Source organism: Lepidochelys kempii, chromosome 4 (assembly GCF_965140285.1).
Source record: "Lepidochelys kempii isolate rLepKem1 chromosome 4, rLepKem1.hap1, whole genome shotgun sequence".
Taxonomy (NCBI): Eukaryota; Metazoa; Chordata; order Testudines; family Cheloniidae; genus Lepidochelys; species Lepidochelys kempii.
This window is the reverse complement of record NC_136383.1, coordinates 56784651-56811599: the sequence shown is the minus strand read 5'-3', so window position 1 is coordinate 56811599 and position 26949 is coordinate 56784651. Positions and strand designations below refer to the sequence as shown.

The 26949-nt window shown below is 37.7% G+C and overlaps 1 protein-coding gene across 4 annotated transcripts in view; it reads left to right on the top strand.

Moving 5' to 3' along the window:
* The window catches only part of LRBA (LPS responsive beige-like anchor protein), a 558089-nt gene that overhangs the window by 412342 nt on the left and 118798 nt on the right, over nt 1-26949 (top strand). For all 4 annotated transcript variants that reach the window (XM_073341330.2, XM_073341331.2, XM_073341329.2 and 1 more), the window contains one exon: nt 14065-14217. In XM_073341330.2, coding sequence (XP_073197431.2) covers nt 14065-14217 — 153 coding nt within the window. The remainder of the gene's footprint in view (nt 1-14064; nt 14218-26949) is intronic.

The window sequence follows — 26949 nt, the reverse complement described above, 5'->3', positions numbered from 1 at the left end:
TTTGATTTTCCTGATATTTTAAAAATAGTATTTCTCCTGAATTTTAAGACTGTGTGTGTGTGTGAGTGAGTGTGAGTGAGTGAGAGAGAGAGAGAGAGAACACACAAGTGAGCAAGCTGGAATAAGATAATCCAACTCCAGTGTCACTTGGAAATAGCTAGTATCAGGGAGCTTCCATCTTTTTTCCCTTTATACCTCTCTCCCCCTACCTCCCTGATAAATCAGAAGAAATGTATTTAAAAATATATAGCTCTAACAGCTACATCCCCAAATGCACTTTCTTTAAATTGGTTTTCTGGATGAGCATTTGATTTATTGCATGGAATCATGGAGTTATGAGACATTCTGTTAGCTGACCCCTAAGCTTTGGTGACCGGCATGCATGTTGTGGAGTACTACGGGGAAAATATATAAAAACACCATGTATTTTATATTCATGTATAAAATTTGGGAAATCCAACGTCTTTGTGGGCAGATTGAACTGCCTCTCCTACTCCAATGCCCCTGGTAGGGGGGTGTTGTTTGAAGTGGAAGCCAGTCTTGTATCTTTTGTGTTCTATCATATTAGCATTGTAAGGGAAAGCAAGATTATGCTGGCAATGGGTGTCTGAATTCATAACTGGTGTTGGAGTATTTTGTGAATCATATGAAGGAGATTCACTCATCCTTCATCATTATCCTGAATCAGGCTGGTGGCAGCAAACTTTTAGTAGCTTAATGCTCATGCACGGAAATGTTTTCTTGGTGAGTTAGCTGCAAGGCTAAACTCATGAGCATTGCATAGTTTGAGTCAGTGTTACTCTGAACCCGGATTTCATGGGTAAAGTGCCTCTGTGCTTTAGCAAAATACTACTCATTGTCTGCTGTAACTGGTGTGGACTGCCTCAGGCTCTTAAGGATGAGCTGCACAAGATAAATTGCTACTGGAAAATGGATACACTTTTGGAGGGGGCACAAGGCCTAACTGACATTTAAAACTTACGATTTTTCAGTCAGTCAGAAGTGTCCCTGGTGGGCAACAGACTATTTCAATAGGTCAGGAAGCATAGGAGGAGGCTGAAAATTAATATGATTTTACTATAAATAAGATTTTGGAGTTAAAAATAAATTTATTTAATGTATAACCATTGGAAATTTACAGTATGGCCCCAGGCCTTAGCCCTCCACTTAGTTTTTATCTGTTAAAATTTCTTTCTAATACAAGATTTGGGGAGGGAGGGTGAGAAAGAGTGCATACTTGAATCCCCAACTTTGATGTGAGTTTTCAGAATAGTAAAGAAACAAGCTAAGTTGCTGAAGAATCCTAAGATCCTGCAAGTTTTGTTAGCTAAATAGAAAAAGTGCCTAGTTTGCAAAGACATCTTTTTGCTTCTGACCTCCAATTCATCAGCCTCTCCGCAAGTGAAAGTGTCATGTCTGTTCAAATGACATCAGCAAATCTGCAGTTCATTGTCACACTGAGTCTGTTGTGGTACCTTATGGCAGAGTTTGTCAAATTTTCAAAGTTAGGGACCCCTGTCCAGACCAAAAAAATACGTTGTGACTCTTTCTCTCAAAACTTCTAACTCTGACCATGAGCAGCTGAAGTTTTATAATTATAGTCATACTTGAAATAATGGAGTGAGAACTTTCAAGGATCCTTCAATTAAAGACCTCCGGGGTAGGGTTTCTCAAGCTGTAGGTCTTTGGAGACTGTGAAAAAAGTACATTTTGAAAAAAAAAGTCTGTACAGGAGTCCTGTAATGGCACATCCATTTAAGACAACCATGTTGCTGTAACTTGAGGGCCACAGCTGGTAGAAGATGTGTGCATGCTCTGCAAGCTGCTAGAGCCTCTGCAAATAATAGTATGAAATTGGCAGCTGTATATGTGCCTACATGTATGCAAAACAGTATAGGTCAAAAATCATCATTGTGGTAGACAAAGTGCAAGTAGCCAAACACATAGAAAATATGTCACCAAACTAAAACACTGGATGTGTTGGTTATAATAACAAAGCTCCATGGACACTACCGAGACTTCCATGATGGTAGTCAGTAATTGCTAGAATTTATATAACCCTATGTTCAGTGTGTGTTATGTCTCTCTCTTTCTCTGTGCTTGTTCTGCAGAGAATAAGGCTTGGTTTACAGTACCAATTTATGCCAGTATAACTATGTCGCTCAGGGCTTAGAAAATCCTGAGTGACAATAGTTATATCCACCTAACCCCCAGTGTAGACATCACTATGTCAATGGGAGAAGCTCTCCCGTCGGTGTAGTTAGCGTCTTCACTAAGTGCTACAGCCGTGCAGCTGGGCCGCTGCAGCACTGTAAGTGTAGACAAACCCTCAGTTCGTTACAGCTGCCAACTAGGGGGCATAACCCTTTGTCTTAAGCTATAGAGGCTCATGGCTTAGCTTTGGAGGTAATGAGTTCATTCCCTGATAATGACCAAGATAATAGCCGTTATGCTCGGTTCTGCTGGGCACTATACCGGAAGCCAGAAGACCAGGGTTTATTATTCACAGCTCTGCTATTACTATTGACATCTGTGTTAGCATTGAGCAAACTGCTTTTAACCGCACAGTGCCTCAGTTTCCCCAATTGTACAAAGAGGATAGTGATACTTCCTTTAGAGTGCTTAGCGATCTAGGGGTGAAAAGTTCTATATAAAATGACTGTATTATTTTTTTTTCATGAAAAGGACAATGGAACATTGCTCCAGTGATGGCTCAGAAAAAAAAATACAAAATGGTTTTACACAGGTTCAAAACCATATTATCTAGAGTGTCTGAAATGCTCTCTGCTGAAGATATGAAGCCTTCCACATCACAATCCAATATCTACTTGCTGAGACCTTTAATAATTCATCTTGGGTGGCAGGCTTAATCTAATTTACTGACATCCTTGGGCACCTAAATGAGCTGAACTCTTCTCTAGAGGCAGAATAAAATATATTCTGTTTATGCACAACAGGGAGGCACATCTATAAGAAAATGTAGAAGTTGGTCTTTCCACGTGCAGGAAGGAAACTCGGCTTTTTTTGTTCTTGTTTTGTGCTATGAGGGAGCTGAAGAACCATTTGGGAACCATTAGAATTTATCTGGTGTGGGATGATCTTTAGATAATCCACAAAGGGGAAAGAGATGGATTAATAACCCCTTCATCCAACATGCTGTTCACTTGGCAACACTGACTGGGCTACTGCAAGACAAACCTGTCCTGGAACAAGATCCTGCAACTTAATTTCTCTAGATAGCCAATGTCCGCTTAGTTTCTGTCTCTAAAGGAGTGCCACTCATCTTTAGTTGCAGAAGTCTTTAAAGTTCTTATTCTACTTTTGTCATCATATCTTTGTATCACAACCTGCTGCTGATTTAAAAATTATTGTAGGTTATTTTTTGCTTTCAGAATCATGGGGAACATCTTCCAGTAGCAAAACAATCTTATCCATTACAATGAATTTTTTGTATTTTAATGATTTGGGGCTTCCTTTCTCATCAAAATTTACTTTTCAAAACTTCATAATTAGATGCTATTCTGTTATGATTACAAATTTTTTCTCATTCATGGTTAAGGTTAATCTTGGAGTTCATTTTGTAGCTTGGAAGGAGATCACTTGCTTTGAAAACTTGAAGAAACCTGTCTAGCCCACTGTATTAACAGTACTGAGGTAGCATACTGAGGTAGCAACTTTTGTCTGGGTCAAAAGTTAAGTTCTTTAAGTTCTTCCATTGTTTCATCTTAGCTTTTGCTCAGCCCCAAGAAGCTCTGCCAAAGTCTTGGTAGTGCCGTTGGTGATAGGCCTAAGAGGTAAAAACAACCTACAGTCTCAGTCACTCCCTAAAAATTAGCATTTTCTGGAATTTCAGTCAGGAGGTGTTAGACATGAACAGTAAATTAATTAGTTTGTACTGAATGCACACAGACACTATCAGTGAAGTGTCCTTGGTTTTGCATTTTGGCCTTTGATTTCTACATTAATGTGTTGTGTTGGGACTGGATGGTGCTCCGAGACCTGCTGCCTCCTTTTGCTTGATCCCATATATGCATGAAAAATTAGGCTATTCAGAACTTAAGACATCCTTATAATGCCTCATTGCCCTTATCCTAGATTTCTGGATATGATAGCCTATGTTCATCTGGATTTCCTCATGCCCGTTCCAAGTCCTTTCAACTGTTCCAAGGATGGTCTGATTGCTGAGACCTCAGATGGTTGCTGAGATCTTAGAGGATGTATGAGGAGATGGGAGTACCAGGAAATGTTGCTTTTAAGTCACTTCTATATGAATATTTGTTGCTAAATGATACTTTCCAAAAGAGATCTTGTTACTCACATATTATTTGTAACAGTTCTTTCATTTTTTTATTTGGGTCAGATAAAGCTATTAGGGTACAACTGACTGCTAGTTATACATTCATCTGTGATGTAGGCCGCACTTCAAGCCACTGGGAGAGGCAACTCCTTTAGCAAGATTCACCATTTAATCTTCCTTCTCCCCTGTTAAGCACATAAAAATCTGATTTCACTTGTAGTTTAATCATTTTATCTGCAGTTTGTCCATGGATTTTAATCCCTAAAATTTTCATGTTCATGTAAATTGCCCTTCTGGTATTCTTTGGACTCTCTGTGAATAAGAAGCTTCGTAGTCTAGAAGTGACAAGACTACCAAATTTATTTTCTCATCACTAATTATTTTCAAAATCTAATTTAGTCCACTTTTAAAATGACATGGGGAAAAGGGCTGAAATTATATATTCAACCTGTTTTTGTATTTTTGCCTAGTAAGTGATTAGCACTGCATAATTTTCTCATGCATCCTCAGTAAATCCTACAGAATAGAGTAAAATATTTGCATACTCATATAACTGGTGTTGGCTAGCAGTGTTTAACTGCTAAGTAATCACCTCTTAAGTACATCAGTGTTGAATGGAAATTTTCATCCAGTTCTTATTAAAAGCATAACAAACCATTTATCAAAATACATATAGTACCTTTGTATACATTTTGGTTTTGTATAATTTTCATTAACATAATTAATATGTTAATATATAATTTGTTTAAACTAACAAATATCCAGAAAAAGAATCCCATTACATAAAAGAGAATTTCAACAGGATGACAATCCAGTGATAAAGTTAATTACTTTGTTAATTAAATTAAGACCTTGAATGGAAACCTGATGAGAATTTGGGGGGGGGAGGGGGGAGGGAGAGAATTTAGTGCAATTTGTTGAGAGAAATAACATATGTTAAGAGCACAACAGCAAACTATCCCAATGCAAAGGAAATATAGGAAGAATAATGAGAGGCCAATATGGCTCCTTCAGGAGCTCTTTAATAGTCTGAAAATCAAAAAAGAATCCTATAGAAAGTGGAAACATGGGCAAATAGCTGAAGACAAAAGACTAGCACAAGCATATGTGTACAAAACGAAAAAGGCTAAGACACAAAATGAGTTACACCTAGCAAGGGAAATAAAAGGCAATACAAAGAGGTTCTATAAATATATTAGGAGCAAGAGAAAGATGAATGAAAGTGTGGTCCACTACTTAGCAGGGAAGGAGAATTAATAACAGATAGCATCAAGAAGGCTGAGTTATTTTATGCCTGTTTTGCTCCAGTCTTCTCTAAAAAGATAAATTATGACCAGATATTTAACACAATATTAATGAAAAAGGGGAAGGAACACAAGCCAGAAAAGGGAAAGAAGAGGTTAAATAATATTTAGGTAAGTTAGATATATTCAGGTCAGCAGGAACTGATAAAATGCACAATAGGATGCTTAAGGAACTAGCTGAAGCAATCTCAAAACCATTAGTGATTATCTTTGAGAAATCATGGAGGATGGGTAAGGTTCCAGAGTATTGAAGAAGGGAAAACATAATACTTGTTTTTAAAAAGGGAAACAAGGAGAATTATAGAACAATCAGCCTAACTTTGATACCTGGAAAGGTACAGGAACAAATTATTCAATAAGTTTATAAGCACCTAAGAGAAAATAGGATAATAAGTAACAGCCAACATGGATTTGACAAGAACAAATGATGCCAGACCAACCTAATTTCCTTTATGGACTGGTTTACTGCCTTGGAGATGGGGCAAGATACAATATATCTTGATTTTAGTAAAACTTTTGACACAGTAAAACATGATATTCTTATAAGCAAACTAGGGAAATATGGTTTAGATTAAATTACCATAACTTCGAAGCACAACTGGTTGGAAATCCATATTCAAAAAGTAGTAGTTAATGGTTTTCTGTCAAACTGGGAGTACATACCTAGTTGGATTCTGCGGGGGTCTGTTCTGGGTCTTATACTAATCAATATTTTCATTAATGACTTGGATAATGGACTGGAGAATATCTTTATAAAATTTGAAAATGATACCAAACTTGGGAGGAGTCCCAAACATTTTGAAGGAAAGGATTAGAATTCAAAACAACTTTGCAACTTGGAGAGAATTGTCTGAAATCAACAAAATGAAATTCAATAAAGACAAGTGCAAAGTATTACGCTTTGGAAGAAAAACATAAAATGGGGAATCACTGGCTAGGCAGTAGTACTGCTGAAAAGGATCTGGGGGTTATACTGGATCACAAACTGAATATGAGTCAGCAGCGTGACGCAGTTATGAAAAAGGCTTATATCATTCTGGGGTATATTAACTGAAGTGTCATATGTAAAAAACAGGAGGTAATTGTTCCTCTGCACTCAGCACTGGTGAGGCCTCTCCTGGAGTGCTGTGTCCAGCTCTGTGTGCCACACATTAAGAAATTGGAGAGAGTATAGAGGAGAGTCACAATAATGAAAAAAGTTTAGAACACCTGAGCTATGAAGAAAAGGTTTAAAAAAACCTGGTAAGTCCTGAGAAAAGAAGACTAAGGGGTGACCTGATAACAGTGTTCAAGTATTTTAAGAGCTGCTGTAAAGAAAACAGTGATCAATAATTGTTCTCCATGTCCATTGAAGATAGGACAAAAAGTAATGGCCTTAATCTGCAGGTTAGATACTACAAAAAACTTTCTAACTATAAGGGTTGTTAAGCTCTGGAATAGACTTCCAATGGAGGCTGTGGAGTCCCCATCACTGAGGATTTTAAGAACAGGTTAGACAAACACCTGTCAGGGATGATCTAGGTCAGTGGTTCTCAGCCATGGGTACACGTACTCCTGGGGGTACGCAGAGGTCTCCAGGGAGTACTCAACTTATCTAGATCAGTGTTTCTCAACCGGGGGTTGCAGCCCCTATGGGGGTCACGGGATGGGTTTAGGAGGATCACAAGTGCAGGCTGGCATTAAGGGGTGGCAAGCAAGGCAATTGCCTGGGGCCCCATGCCAGAGGGGGCCCCCCAAAGCTACGCTACATGCTTCAATCCTGCCACTTGGGGCTCAGGCTTCAGACAAAGCTCACAAGTGAAAAATAGGCTCAAGTATCACACTGAAATGTAAGTAACAATATTTCTATTCCAATTGATTTATTTGGCAATTATATGGTAAAAATGAGAAAGTAAGCAATTTTCAGTAATAGTGTGCTGGGACACTTTTGTATTTTTGGGTCTGATTTTGTAAGCAAGTAGTTTTTAAGTGAGGTGAAACTTGGGAACAAATCAGCCTGAGAAATCAGACAATTCAGCCTGGAAAGGCTGAGAACCATTCGTTTAGGCCTACTTGTTCCTGCTTCTGTGTGAAGGGATGGACTAGATGACCTCTTGAGATCCCTTCCAGCTCTACATTTCTGTAGATATGTAACAGAAAAGATATGATACTGTGGGTACTTAGAGACTAATTGATATGGCCAATTGATATGGAAGAAACAGACATTATATGTAAAGCTTCTAAAGTGGTATTTTAACCAATTGTACCAACTGCACCATTTAGGTCCTTTAGCAAAGGAAACAAATCATGGCAATGAGAGTGCTGGGCTGGACTTATAGTGTGCATTTTGTAGCTTTTATTAGTGCATTTTTGGCTGGCGATAGTAAGACCTTTAATATTGCTTAAAGGAACTGTGAAATAGTTTAGGTCCCAAATTTGGTCTCTTCTAAAATGTTTTTTAGCTGGGGATTTGACTCACTGATTCTAAATACCTCTACAGTTCATCTGTTTCTCTTTCAAAATACACTACTCTTATCATCTAGAAATCAAGGACAAAATAAAACAGTGCTTCTATAAGATGTAACAGATTGCATTCTGTGTGTCTTTCTGTGCTCTGTAGCATATGTTAAAAAACAATTCTCAGTGCTCAGCTGATAATCCTCATCGATGCTGCTTCATAATAACAAAATTAAAAAAGCAAGTTTCCTTAGAAATCAGTGTTGTCCATTTGGGAAAAGACAGTTGTTAAAATAGGTTGCATTCCAACATATATGGAATTAGGAAATCATTGAAATGAAAATTCCTGACACAGTAAGCTCTAACATCTGAAGTCTATCGTGGAAAGGCCTATTTAAATACTATGTGCTAGATTCTATCACTTTACTCATATTGAGTAACACCTGACTCTCTCAGTAGTTCATTGATGTCAAAAGCACTAAAAAAGGAATGAGACACTACTGACATTGTATCCAGTTTGCAAATTAATTTCAATTCAGCAGTCTCTCCTTGGAGTCTGTTTTTGAAGTTTTTTTGTTGAAGAAATGCAACTTTTAGGTCTGTAATCGAGTGACCAAAGAGATTGAAGTGTTCTCCAACTGGTTTTTGAATGTTATAATTCTTGACATCTGATTTGTGTCCATTTATTCTTTTACGTAGAGACTGAATGTAAGAATGGCAAAATTTACCCTGTAGAATTGATTTTCATTAAAAATGATTTCACTGTTTTATTCCTGTTTCTAATCCCTGAAAGTATTTTAATAAAGAAAATGCTTGAAGTGATTTTCAAGATGAATATTTAGGACTACCACATGAAAATAATCAGACAATTTTGCAGTCCCCTGTGAAATCTTACAAACAAAAAAAGCATCAAACAACTCTATAGTAATTTTCATTCAATAGATAAATAAAATGCTGTTACAGTTTAGTGTGGAAGTTGCCCATTTGGTGTGAAACTCTGGGGGTGGGGGGGAAGGTGAACCAAATTTAGGTCCCTGTCACATGTAGGTGTATGCTAACTTCGATCCCATGAGTAGTCCCACTGTTGTCAGTAGAACTACTCACATGAGTAAGTGATTGCAGGATCAGGGCAATACTGTGCACATGCTATGATCCTTTTAAGAAAAAATAAATGTAGCATAAACAATGTTTTTGAACTTACTTTCAGTCAGAAGTAAATATTTATGGCCAAGTAAGAAGTGCTCCAGAATAGGCTTCTAGTAGCAGCACAAACAATGCCATTAAAAAGTAAAAAGAAAAGGAGTACTTGTGGCACCTTAGAGACTAACCAATTTATTTGAGCATAAGCTTTCATGGGCTACAGCTCACTTCGTCGGATACATTCAGTGGAAAATACAGTGAGGAGATTTATATACACACAGAACATGAAAAAATGGATGTTTATCATGCACACTGTAAGGAGAGTGATCACTTAAGATGAGCTATTACCAGCAGGAGAGTGGGGGGCGGGGAGAAAACCCTTTGTAGTGATAATCAAGGTGGGCCATTTCCAGCAGTTAACAAGAATGTCTGAGGAGCAGTGGGGGGGGGGGGGGGGAGGGAGAGAATAAACAAGGGGAAATAGTTTTACTTTGTGTAATGACTCAACCACTCCCAGTCTCTATTCAAGCCTAAGTTAATTGTATCCAATTTGCAAATTAATTCCAATTCAGCAGGCTCTCATTGGAGTCTGGTTTTGAAGTCTTTTTGTTGAAGAATTGCCACTTTTAGGTCAGAAATCGAGTGACCAAAGAGATTGAAGTGTTCTCCGACTGGTTTCTGAATGTTATAATTCTTGACATCTGATTTGTGTCCATTTATTCTTTTACGTAGAGACTGTCCAATGTACATGGCAGAGGGGCATTGCTGGCACATGATGGCATATATCACCTTGGTGGATGTGCAGGTGAACGAGCCTCTGATAGTGTGGCTGATGTGATTAGGCCCTATGATGGTGTCCCCTGAATAGATATGTGGACACAGTTGGCAATGGGCTTTGTTGCAAGGATAGGTTCCTGGGTTAGTGGTTCTGTTGTGTGGTGTGTGGTTGCTGGTGAGTATTTGCTTCAGGTTGGGGGGCTGTCTGTGGGCAAGGACTGGCCTGTCTCCCAAGATTTGTGAGAGCAATGGGTCGTCCTTCAGGTAATAGCTCATCTTAAGTGATCACTCTCCTTACAGTGTACATGATAAACACCCATTTTTTCATGTTCTATGTGTATATAAATCTCCTCACTGTATTTTCCACTGAATGCATCCGATGAAGTGAGCTGTAGCTCACAAAAGCTTATGCTCAAATAAATTGGTTAGTCTCTAAGGTGCCACAAGTACTCCTTTTCTTTTTGTGAATACAGACTAACAGGGCTGCTACTCTGAAACCTATTTTAAAGTACTGACCTTGCTAAGGAGGCCATCATCAGAAGTGTAAAAATTTGTAAGCGTGATAAGGATGTAAGTATTGTCCTTTAACATGCCTCAGTTGAAATTATTTTTAGGTGCAAAGATGCCAGATTCTCTGTTGCCCTGCATTGTGTGTACTCCTTTACACCAGTGCAAAGTGACAGTAAAGTGGGTATAAAGTACTACCAAATCTGAATGGTAATTTACAGCTACTTTGCACTCACTTTGCCTCTGTGTAAATGACACCAGTTGGTTAGGGCAACAAAATCAGGCCCCTGATATTTAAGAGAGGCCTTTGCTTGTTATAAAGAAAAACAGCTTTACTTTGGTACTGTAGAGATCTTCCTGAAAACTAGTAATTGAAGTTATGAAATCATTTATATAAAAGGTTTTTTAATTGGGGGAAATTAACAGAAGTAACTGATTGTTTTTAAGTTGCTACCTTTCAGCATAGCATATTTCTGCATAATTTAATGAAAGCCATGTGTATTCTACAAAGCCAAATGTTTTCTGATCTTGCAGAACCAAATGAGTAGTTGTGTTTTTATATATTTAAAAAGTCATCAGTCACATATGTGATGAGCTTATGTTTAAAATATTTAGCATCATACTATGTGCTAATATTTGCGGAGTAAGTTGATGTATTTCTCTGCTATTGAATTAATAGTAGCCTTTCTTTCTTTATGTGAGATGTAAAATGATGAAATTGATGAAACTTTGGTATTAGACCTCTTTCATTTAACTTTGCTACAACTCCCTTCCTTATTTGTCCAATTAACTGGTTTCAAACTTCTTCTTATCAGGTACTTGTGAGGCATTTGGTATACAAGCTCATTTTTACCCTGCTTAGTTAATTAAGGTGACTGTAAACAAAAATATGTACAATTCAAAGTCATGCAGTGTTTCACACAAGGATGGAGGTGATAATAGCTCAATTCCTGCTAGATCTTTCCTGTCTTTGCTCTGCTACTTCAGACTGACCTTGTCCACAATCTGATGACCTCCCTATTGCACTCAGCTGTTTGGAAAGCTGCTCTGCCATAGCTAGCCCTGAGGGGGTATCTGGGAGACCACTGATCCATTGACCCATGTCAAGACTGGATTTCAAATCTGATCTACTTGGGCCTCTGACATAGCTACACACAGGGGTCCACTGCGCATAAAAGCCAACAAAACAGCCTGTATTTTTCTGCTGGTTAAGTGGCATGCAGTTTCCACTTGTTACACGGAATACCAGTTTTACACTAGTCACTTGCTGTGAAATTAATTTCCTGAAGCAATTACTAATATTGATCTGTTCCATTCAGAGGAGGGAATTCTCCAATTTAGCAGCATAATTTTTTCTAAATCTATCCAATTATCATCTTTACTTGCTGTGTTTCCTAAGACTGAATGTTAATGTCCCCTATTAAAAAATACATCAAAGGCAAAAAACCCCATAATTTCTACATAGGCATTGTCTAAATAAATGTAATGTTTGCATCACCCAGTTCAAATTACAAAAATCTGGAAATAAAAAAATTAGTTATGGTTCTAATAGCAACATTAACTAGACCACATTGTATACATCCTACATATTATGCGGTAAATTTATATTATAGAATAGACCGCAATATATTAAGTTACACATTTAATTAAAAAGGAAAAATATATATTACATATATGCAGTAGGTTTGCAGTGTTGTTGTAGTCATGTTACTCCCAGGATATTGGAGAGACAAAGTGGGTGAGGTAATATTTTTTACTGGAGTAAACTCTAACATTTGCAATAATAATAATAATAATAATAATAATTTGCATCCGATGAAGTGAGCTGTAGCTCACGAAAGCTCATGCTCAAATAAATTGGTTAGTCTCTAAGGTGCCAAAAGTACTCCTTTTCTTTTTGCGAATACAGACTAACACGGCTGTTACTTTGAAACCTAAAATTTGCAATAAGGTAACCGTACTATTGAAATTTAACTTTTCCTGACATTATGTGTTTAACTGGGCCCTTAATGTTCTATTGTCTGCTTTAAATTTCCTTTTTTTAAAAAAAGTGCCTCTTAATACTAAAATTGTTCCAATTAAGCTTAGAAATTCAAACTTCATTAGCTGTGTGTGCATGATTGTTTTTCTGAAAAATTCCTGCTGTTGTAAAAAATTCCTCACTGTTGCAGCTCTGCTAGTGAGAGCAGTAGTGTAGGCAGGCCACTGCTGTGTTAATCACTGTGTCCTAATCTCACTCAGAGCAGATGTACACAATGATAAAACTTCTAGGTTCAATCTTGTAACAAGCTCCATGCAGGTAGACCCCTTCACTCCCACGGGAGCACCTTTGACTTCAGAGGTGCTCCCCCTGGGTGTAGTGGTCTGCCTGCATGGAGTTCATTGCAGAATCTGTCTTGAATGTTCCAGATGTTGCCACCACCAGTTGAGTTGTACTGGAGTGTCGAATACTTAACAACAACAACAACAGACTTTTTGACTTGTCACCTTTGTTTGGTTGGAGTTAGCAGGATTTTGAAATGGAAAAAGAAATAGAGGGCCTGATCCACTACTGCATTACTCTAGTTTTAATCTGGTATAACTCCATAGATTTCAAACTTTACAGAAAATTTACTTTTGAGCAGGGACCAAACATGGATAATTTCAGCCCAAATGGTGAATGCTTCAGACAGTATGTGTGAGTGAATGGGATTATTACCAAGGCTATGATTCTGTCACAGAGGTCACAGATTCCATGACTTTCTGGGACTTCTTCTGGGGCAGGGCTGGAGCAGCTGTCATCCTCGGAGCAGCGGCTGCCAGAACAACTGGCCAGCGGCCAGCCCCGGGGCTGCCACCGGAGCAGCAGCCAGGGTTGGTTCAGCCCCTCTGGGGCTGTAGTAGTAGTAGTCGGCCCCTGTTGCAGGAGCAGCTGGTGGGGCTGGAGCAGCTGCAAGCCCCAGCAGTACTCTTTGTCCCCCGGCTGCCTCCTCTCCAGGGAATTTTTTAGTAAAAATCAGGTACAGGTCTCAGGCTTCCATTAATTTTTGTTTTTTGCCCACAATCTGTCGTGACTTTTACTAAAAAATATCCATGACAGAATCGTAGCCTTAATTATTACTGTTTTGCAACATTATAACAATTATAACAGGCACTGCTTGCCTGCAGTGTTATGATTACCCTTTGTACACTTAGTAGTTATTCTTTTAAACATGGGGATTAATATGCAACTTGAAAGAAGCTATTTTGTCTCAGGTTTCAGCCAAAATTTGTTTGCACCATGAGGTCTTAATTTATTCCTCACCTAAATGGTTTTAAAAGATTGTCTATGAATATTTCTCAGATAAACCTGTAACCAAAAACATTTTACATGTGTTTTTTAGTCAACAAAATATATTGTGAAATATTTCTTGAAAAATGCTCCCTTCCATTGTGTTAAGAGCATGATCAGGGCTTCACAAACATTTAAAGCCTCTTCAGATTTGGAAAGTAATGAGAGAGGATTTCTACCTGTGAGTTTTTAATGTTCTCCGTATTGCACTCTGCCCCCCATCATTAATTCTTTATGTAACTGTGTTGTATGTTAGACTTTACATCATGATATTGTTTTTCCTTTGTATACAGGAGCTGATTCCTGAGTTTTATTATCTCCCAGAGATGTTTGTCAACCTCAACAATTACAATCTAGGTGTGATGGATGACGGAACGGTGGTATCTGATGTTGAACTTCCACCATGGGCCAAAACCCCAGAAGAATTTGTTCGCATAAACAGGCTGGTAAGATGGCTATCATCTGTTGTCAGTTGAGGACCAGGTCTCGCAACTTCTCTACTAAAATACCTTATGACCATTTGTCCTTGTCCTCTGTGCATAGATAGAATTTGCATTAAACTATTATTGAAAATGATAATCTGATGCAATATAAGGGAGTAATGGTTTCTTACAAAGGGGTGAGGGGGAAGACTTGTCCTCTCACTCTTCACTTTAAACTTTTTGTACACTGTGAAGATAAATATTTGCGTGTGGGGGGGGATATTGTAAAGAAAAAGTAGAGTAGGGGGTGGCTACATAATTCTTTTTTACATTCAAGTCTTGTATACCTTCAAAAGACTCGATGATTGAAGGACTAATGAAATTGTCCTATCACAAGAGACTGAAAATTGATTGATTTTCATTCAAGGAGGCTGTTTAAAATGTATATTTTTATTGGATTTTTTTTAACACTTATTTAACTCTAGTGTCTAATGAACCTTTGGGAGAAGTGGTGCCTTTCTTAAAGAGTCAGTGCCCCCACCCCTTCCATTAAGGGAGTGTTTTTCAGACATTTGAAAGCTGAGCTGCCCTTCAGGAAAATAACACCAATCACCCCCCTCACCCTCTTGTAATTGTGACATGTGGTTTTAAAGGCCTACACATCTTAATTTATACATTGTCTATGTCCCACCTCTTCCCCCTAATCCCTCCCAGGGAGTCCTTCCCTCCTAAATGTTGGGAAGCCCTGGTGTGTTGGTCTTCATAAAATAGTATTTCCTCTCTTTCTTATATGCTTGGAACAGTGAAATAATTGAACAGAGCTATTTTGAAAGTAATATCATTGTTTTCTGAGTTTAGCACCCACTGAAATGAACGGGGCAGTTCACACCTCAGAGCTATTGTTTCAGGCTCTCTGCAGACTCAAAGGTCTCTCCAACAGCGACATACTTTTTTTTGCCAACCATAACATATAGAAACTTTTAAAAAATAAATAAAGCTGAGCATTGAGGTAACAACTGACAGTCTGTCCATGGCCCACTCAGCTATTCCTTTGCAACCCTCATAGAAAATATTTAATTAAGATATGAAATCCTACTGTACACTTCAGAGACGCTAAAATGTCTTCGAAGAAGATCAGGAAACACCAGACTTGACCTTCCTAATATTTCTTAGGTTTAAAAAACAAACAAACAAACCAGAAAGAATACATTTATTCTGTTGTTGAAGGATAAACTTAAAACCTTTTCTTCATGACGAAGCTAAAAAGGCATACATAATTAAAAACCTTTTTTACAGGTTGTCTTAAAGCTTTTTACTCTGTTGCAAAAGAATTTATTCAACAGAGGTTCCTCTCTTTAGCAATTGGTCATTAACTGTCATTTTATTTGTGAGGTAATGCTATCATCGCCTTTGGAAATACTATTGGGTGTAGGCTTGGCTCTGTGTATGGTTGGGATAATGGAAATCAAGAATATTAATGCTTGCAATATTTATAGGACAAGTTATAAAGATTTTTGAATTTTAAAGTATTCTAGAACAATTCAGGTGTATTCTTTTAAGGGAAAGTACATGTGAAATTGATCCAAATTAAGATTAAAACATGCACAGACTTCAGATAGTAAGGCTACTACCTCTTAAACAATGCAGGTTCAAGTGCAACTTTGGGTATTACAGAGCTTGATGAAGTTTTTGGTGAATTATGAATATGATATTCAGACTCTTTGAGTTCAGCATGTGTTGATGATTCAACACCCTTCTAAGAACAGAAAACACCACTGCAGACTTGTTCAATGTAATTTAGCATCTTGATCTGCTCACAGCAGTATTTTTAATCCTTACATATACTATGTCCATCTTTCTGTCATTGTCCACACTAAGAAAGTTAAGACCATCAGTGGAGGCTGTAGTACAGACAGGCGTTTTTACCACCCCGTAATCTAATCTTGCACAATGGAAGCTGTCTCTCCAATGGCAAAATTAAGAACCACAATCCAACACTCTAGCTCCACTTGTGGCAACAATTCTGCCTTGTCCACTGCTAATAGGGTTGCACCAGGGATCATTATAAATCCTAATTTTCCTGCTGGGGACATAAACAGTACTCCCCAACTCCTTTCTCTTTTCCAATATTCCCATACCCACTCTTTCTTTTTTCTCTTCCTTTCTGACCCCAGCATCCATTTTTTCTCTCTGCCTTCAGGACTGCCCTTTCCCCCGCTCTTTCATTTCCCAAGGCTGTTGCTAATAACCTCTGCCTCTTTGCAGTTCTACTTGATATCTCTCACTTGTGCTATATTCTCAGAGGAAGTGCCTGATCAGTAGGAAGAAGATGCTTTTTAATTATTTGTGTTAAACTCTTGGACACTAAAGTAGTATCCCCTTAGAGCTATATCTTATATAGTAATACACTCAGTCTGTATTCTAAGTAGTAGTATTTTTCTTTATCTACTTAGGATCTACATAGTAAGTGTTGCTTTATTTTGGTACTCCTTGAAAGATCATTTCAGAAAAAAAGAACTAGAGTGAAAACCATGTTTCTTATTATATAACGAACTGTCTACTAAGCAGTAACATTATTTCAGGTTTGAAAGGGGCAGCACTTTCCTAACCTTGAATCATTTGCACTTTCAAATTTTAAATTACTTTAACTCATAGTTTAAATATTTTTCAGATCTTAAAAATTACTTAACTATGTTCTTACAACTCTAGATTATTGTTCAGATGTAAATATCTAATTTTTGTTTTTCACTTGGTTTAGTTTTCAAGTAAATGTTCATTAATGAAAGTGACTTATTAAAGTTATTCAGTTTAGAAAGGTTTTATGTTAGTTATTATGCTGTCCATCTTAATATCTGGCACGTAGGTAAAAGTTGCAGTATTAGTAATGCATTTATTAATAATGAAGATTTTCATTCCACGTTTTTGTCCTAAACTAGTTCTTTCATTAAGAGAGAAAATGCAAAGTAATTATTAAAAATAAGAATGTTTTGCTCAATAAAACTTTTTTTACCTGAAGATATAATTTTGAAAGTATTTTATAATTTGATGCAGTAGAGTATTTTTGGTGGCATAATCTCATTTTGGGGAGGGAGAAAATAGGGACTTGAAAAGCAGCACCATATAAAATTTCTTTGTTCAGAGCTTTGCTTCTGATAATAGCCCTTCTGGCCACACCACAAATCCCTGCTAATATTAGTGTAATTCATAAACAAAGAAAGTTTTGAACAGCCCTTCAGTGTTAAATTAAAGCCCTTTACTAACTAGTCAACGAACTAGTTTAAGCTGGATGTGTACAACAAGTAAATTTAGTCTGCCTGTAAGGCTTGGTTCCGTCGTGAATATTTTTATGGGCAGTGCCATTAGTGATCTTCTGTTTTACAGTTGAATAAAAACCATCAATTTGTATGCGAAAATACTAAGATTAATTTTCTTTTTAATATTTGTGGGTTTAGCATGATGAACAAAATGGCTATTTTTAATTAGAATAAGTATATTTACTAGCAGTCACCTGAAACTCAGTGCCTCAGAAATATTATTAAAAATGGTTGTTACAATACAGCACTGATTCATTTACTATTCCTTACAACTTCCTGTATCAGACTAAATTATGATTATAGTATTGTAAGTGCTCTTTTTTGTAAGCTATCACACACAGATTTTTTCCTCTTGCATTTCAGTTTACCTTTTCAAGACCACAGATTTTATGCAATGATTGGAGCTCATGAAATGCATACTGCTTTGATCTGTGACCTTTTTGTGGTGCTAATCAGGTTTCTGATATCATTATACCTTGCTCATTAATCATATTTCCTGCAGCCCGTCAGCCAGCCAGACAGCCCAGGCCCCTGTTTTCAGCCCTGTGTTGGCAGGTTTCTGCTTTTCCAGATTATTACAGTGTGATACTTTGGCTTCTCATAAGCAGACCCACATCAAGCTGTGTGCTACAATTAAAGTCAGATGGTCCTCAGGTTGAACAGGGATATAGTGTTGCAGCTGTCTGTCTTCCTGGAACAGACCAGTACGAGGAACAGATGATATGTAGGTCAGTGCATAATAACAGATTGTACACTACTGGGTCAATAGCATGGGTTCAGAACATTAATTGACTGACAAACTTATTTAAAACTGATTCCCAACCTCTTTTAAAACTGTATATAGGATGTATTTTAAATAGAATAGATTGCATATGTGGCTGTTTTTTCTGTGTGATATTGGGAGAAAGAGGAGTATGGTGGATGGATAATACTACATTTTGATTGATGCAGTGTCATGCAGTCAGCTAAATGAGTCTAATAATGTAGTATAAACTACATTTTAGAATTGTAAAATACAGTTTTTACTTGTAAGTTTATTTCCTCTTCATATCTTGTATAGTTTGACAACAGAAAGCATGAATCACAATTTTTTGGTAAAGAAGACTTTATTTGATCAAAGTGTAATAGTCTTTCATCAAGCTGAAAAATAAATTGTTTTTGTTCAGTCTTCTCCCCCCATAGAGGGAATACAAATGTACTTGACTAGTATTTTTCTGGAGTTTTAGATCATTTATTTAATTTAACAGTGTTTAAAATGTGGTCTAGTTTTCCTTGATCCTGTGGAGTAGTCACAATTTTGTGTCTAACAGTGGACTGCTATTGTAATATTATATCACATCAGAAATTCAGAATTATGACTTCACTGATGCACCATAGATGTGATAGATGACCTGTGAAGGATCAGGACCAAAAAAATTAGGAGACACATCTGAAAGTTAAATGGACTTCAGTTTTAATCAGATATCATTCAAAGTTGTCCCCAGTATTTAAGTCTCTCTGTAAAGCTGAAAGAGTAATCATTAGTAAAGTTATGAACCTAATGTGTACTGTGCAAAATATTATTTAAATATTCGAACTGATTTAAAGCTTGTTGCATATCCTTAGGAATAAAATACTTATAGTTCATCAAACTTTAGCAGTACTTAAAGCCATATATTAGCGCCTAAAATATTTGAAAATGTTTTCTTCAAAGTGAGTGAGGTAATATCTTTTATTAAAGCGACTTCTGTTGGTGAGAGAGAGAGAAGCGTTCGAGCTTCACACAGCTCTTCTTCAGATCTGACAAAGGTAACCAGTGTCACAGCAAAATACAAGATGGGACAGATTATTAAGCATAAGGGGTTAACACATGTCGTACCACAGGTTTTGCATTTGTTGTCCTGGAAAAACCTGCAGACATATTTTTACTGCTACAATGATCAACACTCCCCACAACACACTTTCAAAATCTATGGGTTCTACACATTCCTATCACAATACGTGGTGTAAATCAGCCAGTGCATTAATGTCCCAAGAACAACTATGCGAGTGAAACCAGATAATCACTATGCTCTAGAATGAACTCACACAGAAGAATGATAAAAGACAAAAATACCCTGTCACTTGTGGCAAAGAGGGATTCTCTCGTCAGCATAGGTATTCCATGTCCTCAAGAGAAAGTAGCTAGGTTGATGGAAGAATTTTTCTGTTGACCGAACACTGTCTATGCTGGAGGTTAGGTCAGCTTAACTATGCCACTCAAGGGTATGTTTTTTTTCCTCTTCCCTGAGCAGCGTAGCTGGGTCGACCTAACTTTTATTGTAGAGCTGTCCTAAAAATCATGATCTCAACAGAGACACTGGTTTTATAGCTCATTATAACCATTTATAACCCTCCTTTGTCCTATGACTGCAGAGCTGTGTATTGCCCACTTCATTTTAATTGGTTCCTTGCAACATGTGTTAAACCCTTATGCTTAACAATCTGTCTCACCTTGTATTTAGCTGATATTCTGGTTACCTCTTTTAGGCCTGAAGAAGAGCCCTGTGAGGTTTAAAAGCTTGTCTCATTCAACAACAGAAGTTGGTCCAATAAAAGATATTACTTCACCCACCCGTGTCTTTCTCATATCCTGGGACTAACAAAGTTACAACAACACTCCAAACAACAATGGAAGATAATTAATTTCTTCAAGATACACACATGTAATTGCCAGCTGCAAACAGTGCATCAGTAATAAAAATACCAACAGATTTTTAAACAATACTCAGGGTTATCATTCAAATCAACGAAAACCAAGAAATACAAAATGAAGGCTGTCATTTCATCACTAACTTAACTCCTTCACAACATTGAACTATGTGGGCACAACCATGCAAGGAAAGGAAAGAATGTTGCCTTTAAATAGGCATCAATTTAAAATCTAATGAATGTCAAAAAATAATTTAAGGGTATTTTCATGTATTAAACATACTCCTGAATCCCCCTACGGTTTTTTTTTAGGTCTTCTATTTTTCCTACTCGGTTTGTTGAGTGAAAGACTTTTGCAAACAAGGGAAGTACAAAATAATCAGGAAAAAAGAGACAAATCTTTTAATATCTTTCAGTTATAGTAATCTCTTAGTAATAATAGTGTGTAAATATTCTCAGACAAAACTGAGATATTTAAATTGAAGGTATCCTTTTAACTACCGATTTCCTGTTGTTTGTTTGTTTGAATGTCTTATAAATATGTAAACAGTCATGTGTTATAATTGTTTTACAATTGTTATTTTTCCTTTAAATTCACAGTTTTTCTCTTGTTAAAATAACTGATTACACTACCCTACTAATGTTAACTTTGGTAGAAATTTTCAAGGCCCTGCCTACTGATCAGATACCATACTTGAGCTGTAGCTCACGAAAGCTTATGCTCAAATAAATTTGTTAGTTTCTAAGGTGCCACAAGTACTCCTTTTCTTTTTGCGAATACAGACTAACACGGCTGCTACTCTGAAACCATACTTGATTGGTCATGATTTTCATAAGGAAACCAGAAACCACAGTAGCAGGGAATCAGTGATTTTATTATTATTGTACATTAAGAGTAATGCTTTGCAAATGCCTTCTTCATTAAAATAACGTACTTCCCAGTGGTACTTTGGGAGCAGTTATACCTACCATTATTATAAAGGTAGATCACCTTGCTCCAAAATGGAGAGGATGTATATAATCTTTCAACTAGGAACTGATGTCCAAAAAGGCAAGATTTAATTTTGGTGTATTTTATAACTTCTGAGGAGTTTGGTTTTTTTTAAACTGACTGGCCCTGATAAGTCCAGGTTTGACTTGTATACCTTTGTGCGTTAGCTGAATTTTAGATCTTGCTGATAAATAAAACTGTTGATCAACTGGTAATATCCATAAATCCAAAAATTTCTATAGCACCCTCAGCTTCTTGATGATTAGAATATTTTAGAAATAAAAGTATTGTCAGAATCAATTGACAGCTTTCCATAATATGTCTCAATTTAAGTATTTTTAGTTTATTACAGAATTATTCCTTTTGTAAATTAGTAGTTTAACCATCTTGTTCAATTTTGTTAAAATGTCAAGCAAATTATAAAAATGCTGGTGCAGTTCTACAATCATTTTGAGTTAGAAAGCTGGTGAGAAGAACAAAATAGAGCTTTGACTTGCCCAAACACACATCCTAGTGGGGGGGGGGGGGGGGGAATTGGTATTATAAAGCACTGTTTAGTAAAAAGAAGTCCACAACAAAAATTAGAGAATAATTATTGGTCAATGTGGTGCATTGTTCCTCAGTGCAGGTTACTGTGCTTCATTCCAGAAAACATTAAACAGCCAACAGTCCTTGCCAACTGCCATGGCAACAATACTCAGTGCTGCCAACCACAAAACCTGTTTGGTTTTTTGTGTCTTCACTCTCCCTATCCACAGGCAGTCAATTTGTTAGAGAACTGACAGACATTTTCGAGGCCATTATGCTACTTGCAGCCTATAAAAATTCTTGGTACTTGTTGAGTTAGAGAACAGAGATACAGAATAATCTTAAGGTTAAGGCACTAGACTGGAACTCTGGAGGTCTGGGTTCTGTAACTGACTCAATCGCTGTATTCTATTCCTGACTTAGACCAGGACTACACTACAACTTTGGTTGATACAAATTACATCGCTGCACATCCGCCGAAGTTAGTATATTGCTCAGCTACTTGCGTCAGTGCTGAACATATTCCCTGGAGTGGTTACGTCAATGCAAAGTGCAGTGCATCCACAGGTAGGTATCCCAGTGTACTCTGCACCGCTGTCCAGTGCAGTGCCTTTTGGGAAATGTTCGCAATGAGTTATGGGGTAGAAATGAGTTTCTCAGTGATCTCCTGGAGCTAGATGTCAAGTTCCCAGCATGCAACTTTCTCCATCACTTTTAATGGCATCACTATCCCACTATTTTCAAGCCTTTTTTAAAAAAAAACAAAACAACAAACCCACGCAGCACTTTTTGCTGTCCTCCATCTCGGACAGAAGCATGGAGCCTGCAGAGCTCTGCACTAGACACATGAAGGCTGCAAATACAGGATGCAAGATTTTCCAGTCTTTGCAGCCCGCAGGAGGAAACACAACAAAGGGGGACATAGTGATTCCTTGGAGTACAGATTACTGAGGGACATAGCAAAAGCCAATTCAAGACAGACCATGGTGAAAATGGGGAGGAGTTTCATTACCAGTTCTTAAATTTGATGAAATGGAAAGTAGGGATGCATTGTTTAGGTGTTATGTCTGTTTGTATTTCTGCAGATAGGTGATTTCATATGGCTTTTTTGTTTTGAAGCTGTCATCTACATGCAACATGAGGGCTGAGGGGGGACAATATCTGTAAACTCTGTAAGTGTTTTAATGGTATCAAAAATCACTTTGTGTTTCTAGACAACATATAGAGAGTCTGTAAACAAAAGAGTCTGTTTACATATATAGTGTACACTGTCACAAAACACGTTTTTAAAGTTTTAGCACACTGATGAGGTATCTTAAAATAGTAAACTACATTTATTTGACTTTGCAGTGAGGCTGTAATTTTAACAAAAATAAGTTATACAAGAGCTATGTTCATTAATCCAAGGCGAAAAAGGTCTTCTGTGCTCATTACAGCTGAAGGAAAGTTGTACAGCCCAAACATGCAAGATGCTGAGCATCTTGTGCTGTATGGAAATCAATAGGAATAGAAGGTCTGCGCATCTTTCAGTATTGAGCCCCTAATCTCCATGAATCTTGTGTTTTTGCATGTTTTTAAATGTATCAATAAAAAGGTCACATTCAAATTTTGAGTACATTTCATAATCTTCCTCATACAATATTGTGTACACCTGGGAAATCTTGGCAGTATTGTGAAGAGATTGTACATTCTGAAAGGGAGATTTAGAGAATGTATAAAACATTTTAAACTTCACAGAACTGTGTTTTCTTTCTCCTTCCCAGCAGTTAAAGCTTTAAACTGCTCTTTAGTCCAAGTCTGATGACCAATTACAGGAAACCCTGAGGCTATGTCTACACTTAAAATGATACAGTGGCACCGCTGCAGCTACCTCATTATAGCACTTCAGTGTAGACCCCGTCTCGGAAGGGTTCTCCTGTTGCTGTAGTTAATCCACCTCCCCAAGAAGGGGACAGAAGAATTCTTCCATTGACCTAGCGCTGTCTACACCCAGCGAGGTCAGCAGAGCTACATCTCTCAGGGGTGTGGATTTTTCATGCTGGTTTGTGTTTTCAGTATAGACCAGTCCCATCCTTAAATCTTCGCCAATAGGCTTGTCTATACAAGGAATTCATGGAGAAGTTAGTATGAAATAACAGATTTGGCCATTAGCCTGAAAAAAGGAAGGAAAATGTAGCCTCATTTAAATACCTTGAGCACGTGTTTCATATCGGATATAAATGTAGAGTAATGTTATTGAAGCAGTAGAATTACACTTGTGTGAAACTTTTGCAAGTGAGAGTAGAATCCTGCTGTATAGTTTGTATGTATTTTAAATTTATTATTTATTTATTTTTAAAATTTATTTTTAATGTATTAGGCATTGAGGTAGGACAGTGCATCAACATACGCAAAAGAAAAGCAGAGTAGAAATGTTTCCCTGAGTAATTTGATATGCAACCCATGAGTGAGAAGATCTTTTGGAAGTATTGGAATAAATAAAAGTAGTTTAATTTCTCTGTCTATTTAATGTTTGTATTTTTATACTATATTCTGTGTGCATATGAATTGCTTACTTTTATTTTTCTGATTTTTCTCTTTGCATCATAGCTAAGATATCAGGCCAGAAGTTTACCTCTGTTCAGATCTCATCCAGTTAAATATTCCTTTTTAAATTTTCAGATGAAATTATTATTTTTTAATATTATTATTATTGACTAAATTTAATTGTTTCTCTCCTCTCCCATCAGATTAATGAAGATAGTAATACTGTGTTGATTCCAGTCAGAAATCTGGATAAAATTTACTGTTTCATTTTACTGTTTTAACCCATCAAAGTCCCATAAGAATATAACTTTTAAAAAAAATAGTGTGTTCAAACCCCCCCACTCCCCTTTGGTTTTCATTTGCAAACACAGCAAGAAGCAGTGTTCTTTTGGTATTTTAAAATGAAATTTTAAAATGAAAAACACTGCAGATATTCTTTTAATGGGGCAAAATTAATCACAACATAAAAGGAAAAAGTTATTCTTCTTTGAGTGCTGGTTTCTTTGTGTATTTTGCTGTGGATATGCATGTGCTCCATGTGCCAAAGACCGGAAGATTTTTACTAGCAATGTCTGTTTGTCTGCACATGAGCCTTTCTCCTTGTGCTCCAAACTCAGGGTATAAGGGGTGGTGTGGACAGACAGCTTCTCTAGTTCCTTTCTACTGCTGCAGACTCTGAAATGGAACCTCTCAGGTCCACGGAGTTGCTCTTCAGTGTTTTCTGTAAATATAGTTATTATTAGATAGCTTTTATAGTGTTAGTTCTTAAAGTTTCAGTATCTCGTTAGTTATTTACAATTTGGGCTTCCCCCATCCTAACCATGTATCTCTCTTCTTCTCTGCATGAGTGGAGATAGATATATGACTCCAGAGGACCTTATCATCCCTCTGGATCCAGAGTGCCTCATTTTATAGGACCCTGGCCTTACTAGGAGACCCAACACCATCCGTACAGGGTTGGTACAGCAGAAGAAGCCATTCTTCTATCCCTACCACCATCTGTGATACATCAACATCCACAATACCAGTGGGACTCCCTGAAGAATTAGAGCCTATGTTTTACTCCTGAGGGGAGTCGGACTTTGGTGAGGAACCTCATCACAGAGACAGGACGTTAGTCCAGACTGAGATTCCAGAATCTCCTGGGCCCCCTGGTGACCTTACCAGGCAGGGTACCCTCAGGATCAATAGTACCCTATGCCATGGTAACTGCCTCAAACAATGTTTGAGACCTCTCACAGGTTTTATTGTGGGCAGTGAGATCCATACAGATGCTACATTAAATCCATACATTCCCATCAAAAGTCACAACAGCCCTCCCCTCCCAGAGAGGAAACTGAACTCCTCAGGAGACCATGGAAGAGGAGGAGGAAGAACCAGAACCAGCAGTCCCAATAGAAATATTTTCATATCCTGATGAGGCAGTGGTCTGATGTCACTTTTTCTGCTTGACAACTACAGGATACTCCAGATCCCCCTGGAGGAAGTCCAAGAGACACGTCACAAGCTCCTTGACACTTTACGGAGCACTGGGCCTAATAAGGTAGCACTTCCTATTAATGAAGCTATTTTGGAACCCCAAAAACCATCTGGCACATGCCAGCAACACGTGTCCCCATTCCTAAGAGGACAGAAAACAAATACTTCATACCAGCTAAGGAAGAAGAAATTTTGTTTTCACATCCTGCCCCAAACTGTTTAGTTTTACAAGTTGCCATTGAAAGGATAAGGCAACATCAGTCATGGGCCCTCCAGTAAAGAGACTAAAGATTTGAACATCCTCAGGAGGAAGGCCTTTACTTCAGCATGAGTAGCAGCATATTTATGTGGCTACGATGTAGCCATAGTGGTGTATAAACTGGCCTGACATGTAGAAGACCATTCTTTACCTCAACCAGCCTGCAATTCCAGGCAGCTGATTACCAGGTGGTAATTTTGTCAGTTACTCAAAATTTGCTGAATTTACAGACAGTCCCCCACAGGATAATAGAGCACAGTTTCAAGCTCTTATTAAGCAGTGTAGGTGGTTGTCATATCCTCCTTCTAAGTTGCAGTGGATGCAGCTGACGGCCTCGCAGTTTATGGTGATGGCTGTTATGTGTTCAGAGTCTTGGCCTCATTCTTCCAGATTGCCTAGGGAAGTGCAGTCTGCAGTAGACAATTTGCCCTTTGACAGGAACAACCTATTTAGTGAAAAAATGGATGAGTCATTACACTCTTTGAAAGACTCAAGGAAAACTCTCTGGTCCCTGGGGATAGACTACAAACCCAGACCAGCACCACAACCTGTTTACCATCAGAGGGAATATTAACCACCACAAAAACAAATGATGCAGCAGGGCAAATATAATGCTCTCCTTCCAACCACAGCCTCCCAGTATGAACTCTGAGAACTGTAAATCATCCCAGATGCAATGTCCTTCAACCAAGAAAAAAATTGATTAAAAAAAAAAATTGGTGGACACCTAACCTGTTTCCCCAATACTTTTCAGATGACAGCAGACAAATGGGTTCTCGACATCATTAATTCTGGTTTTGTAATAGAATTCCTCTCCCCTACCCCTCCAAAACCTCTTTCCTTTCCCTCTTCAGGGACTGCTTTCATGAGACGATACTCATTCAAGAGGTAAACTCCCTCCATTAACAGGAGTCATAGAGCTGGTACTCCCTCAAGATTGGGTGGGGAGAAAGGGTTTTATTTAAGCCTAACCCCAGATGTCTACACTG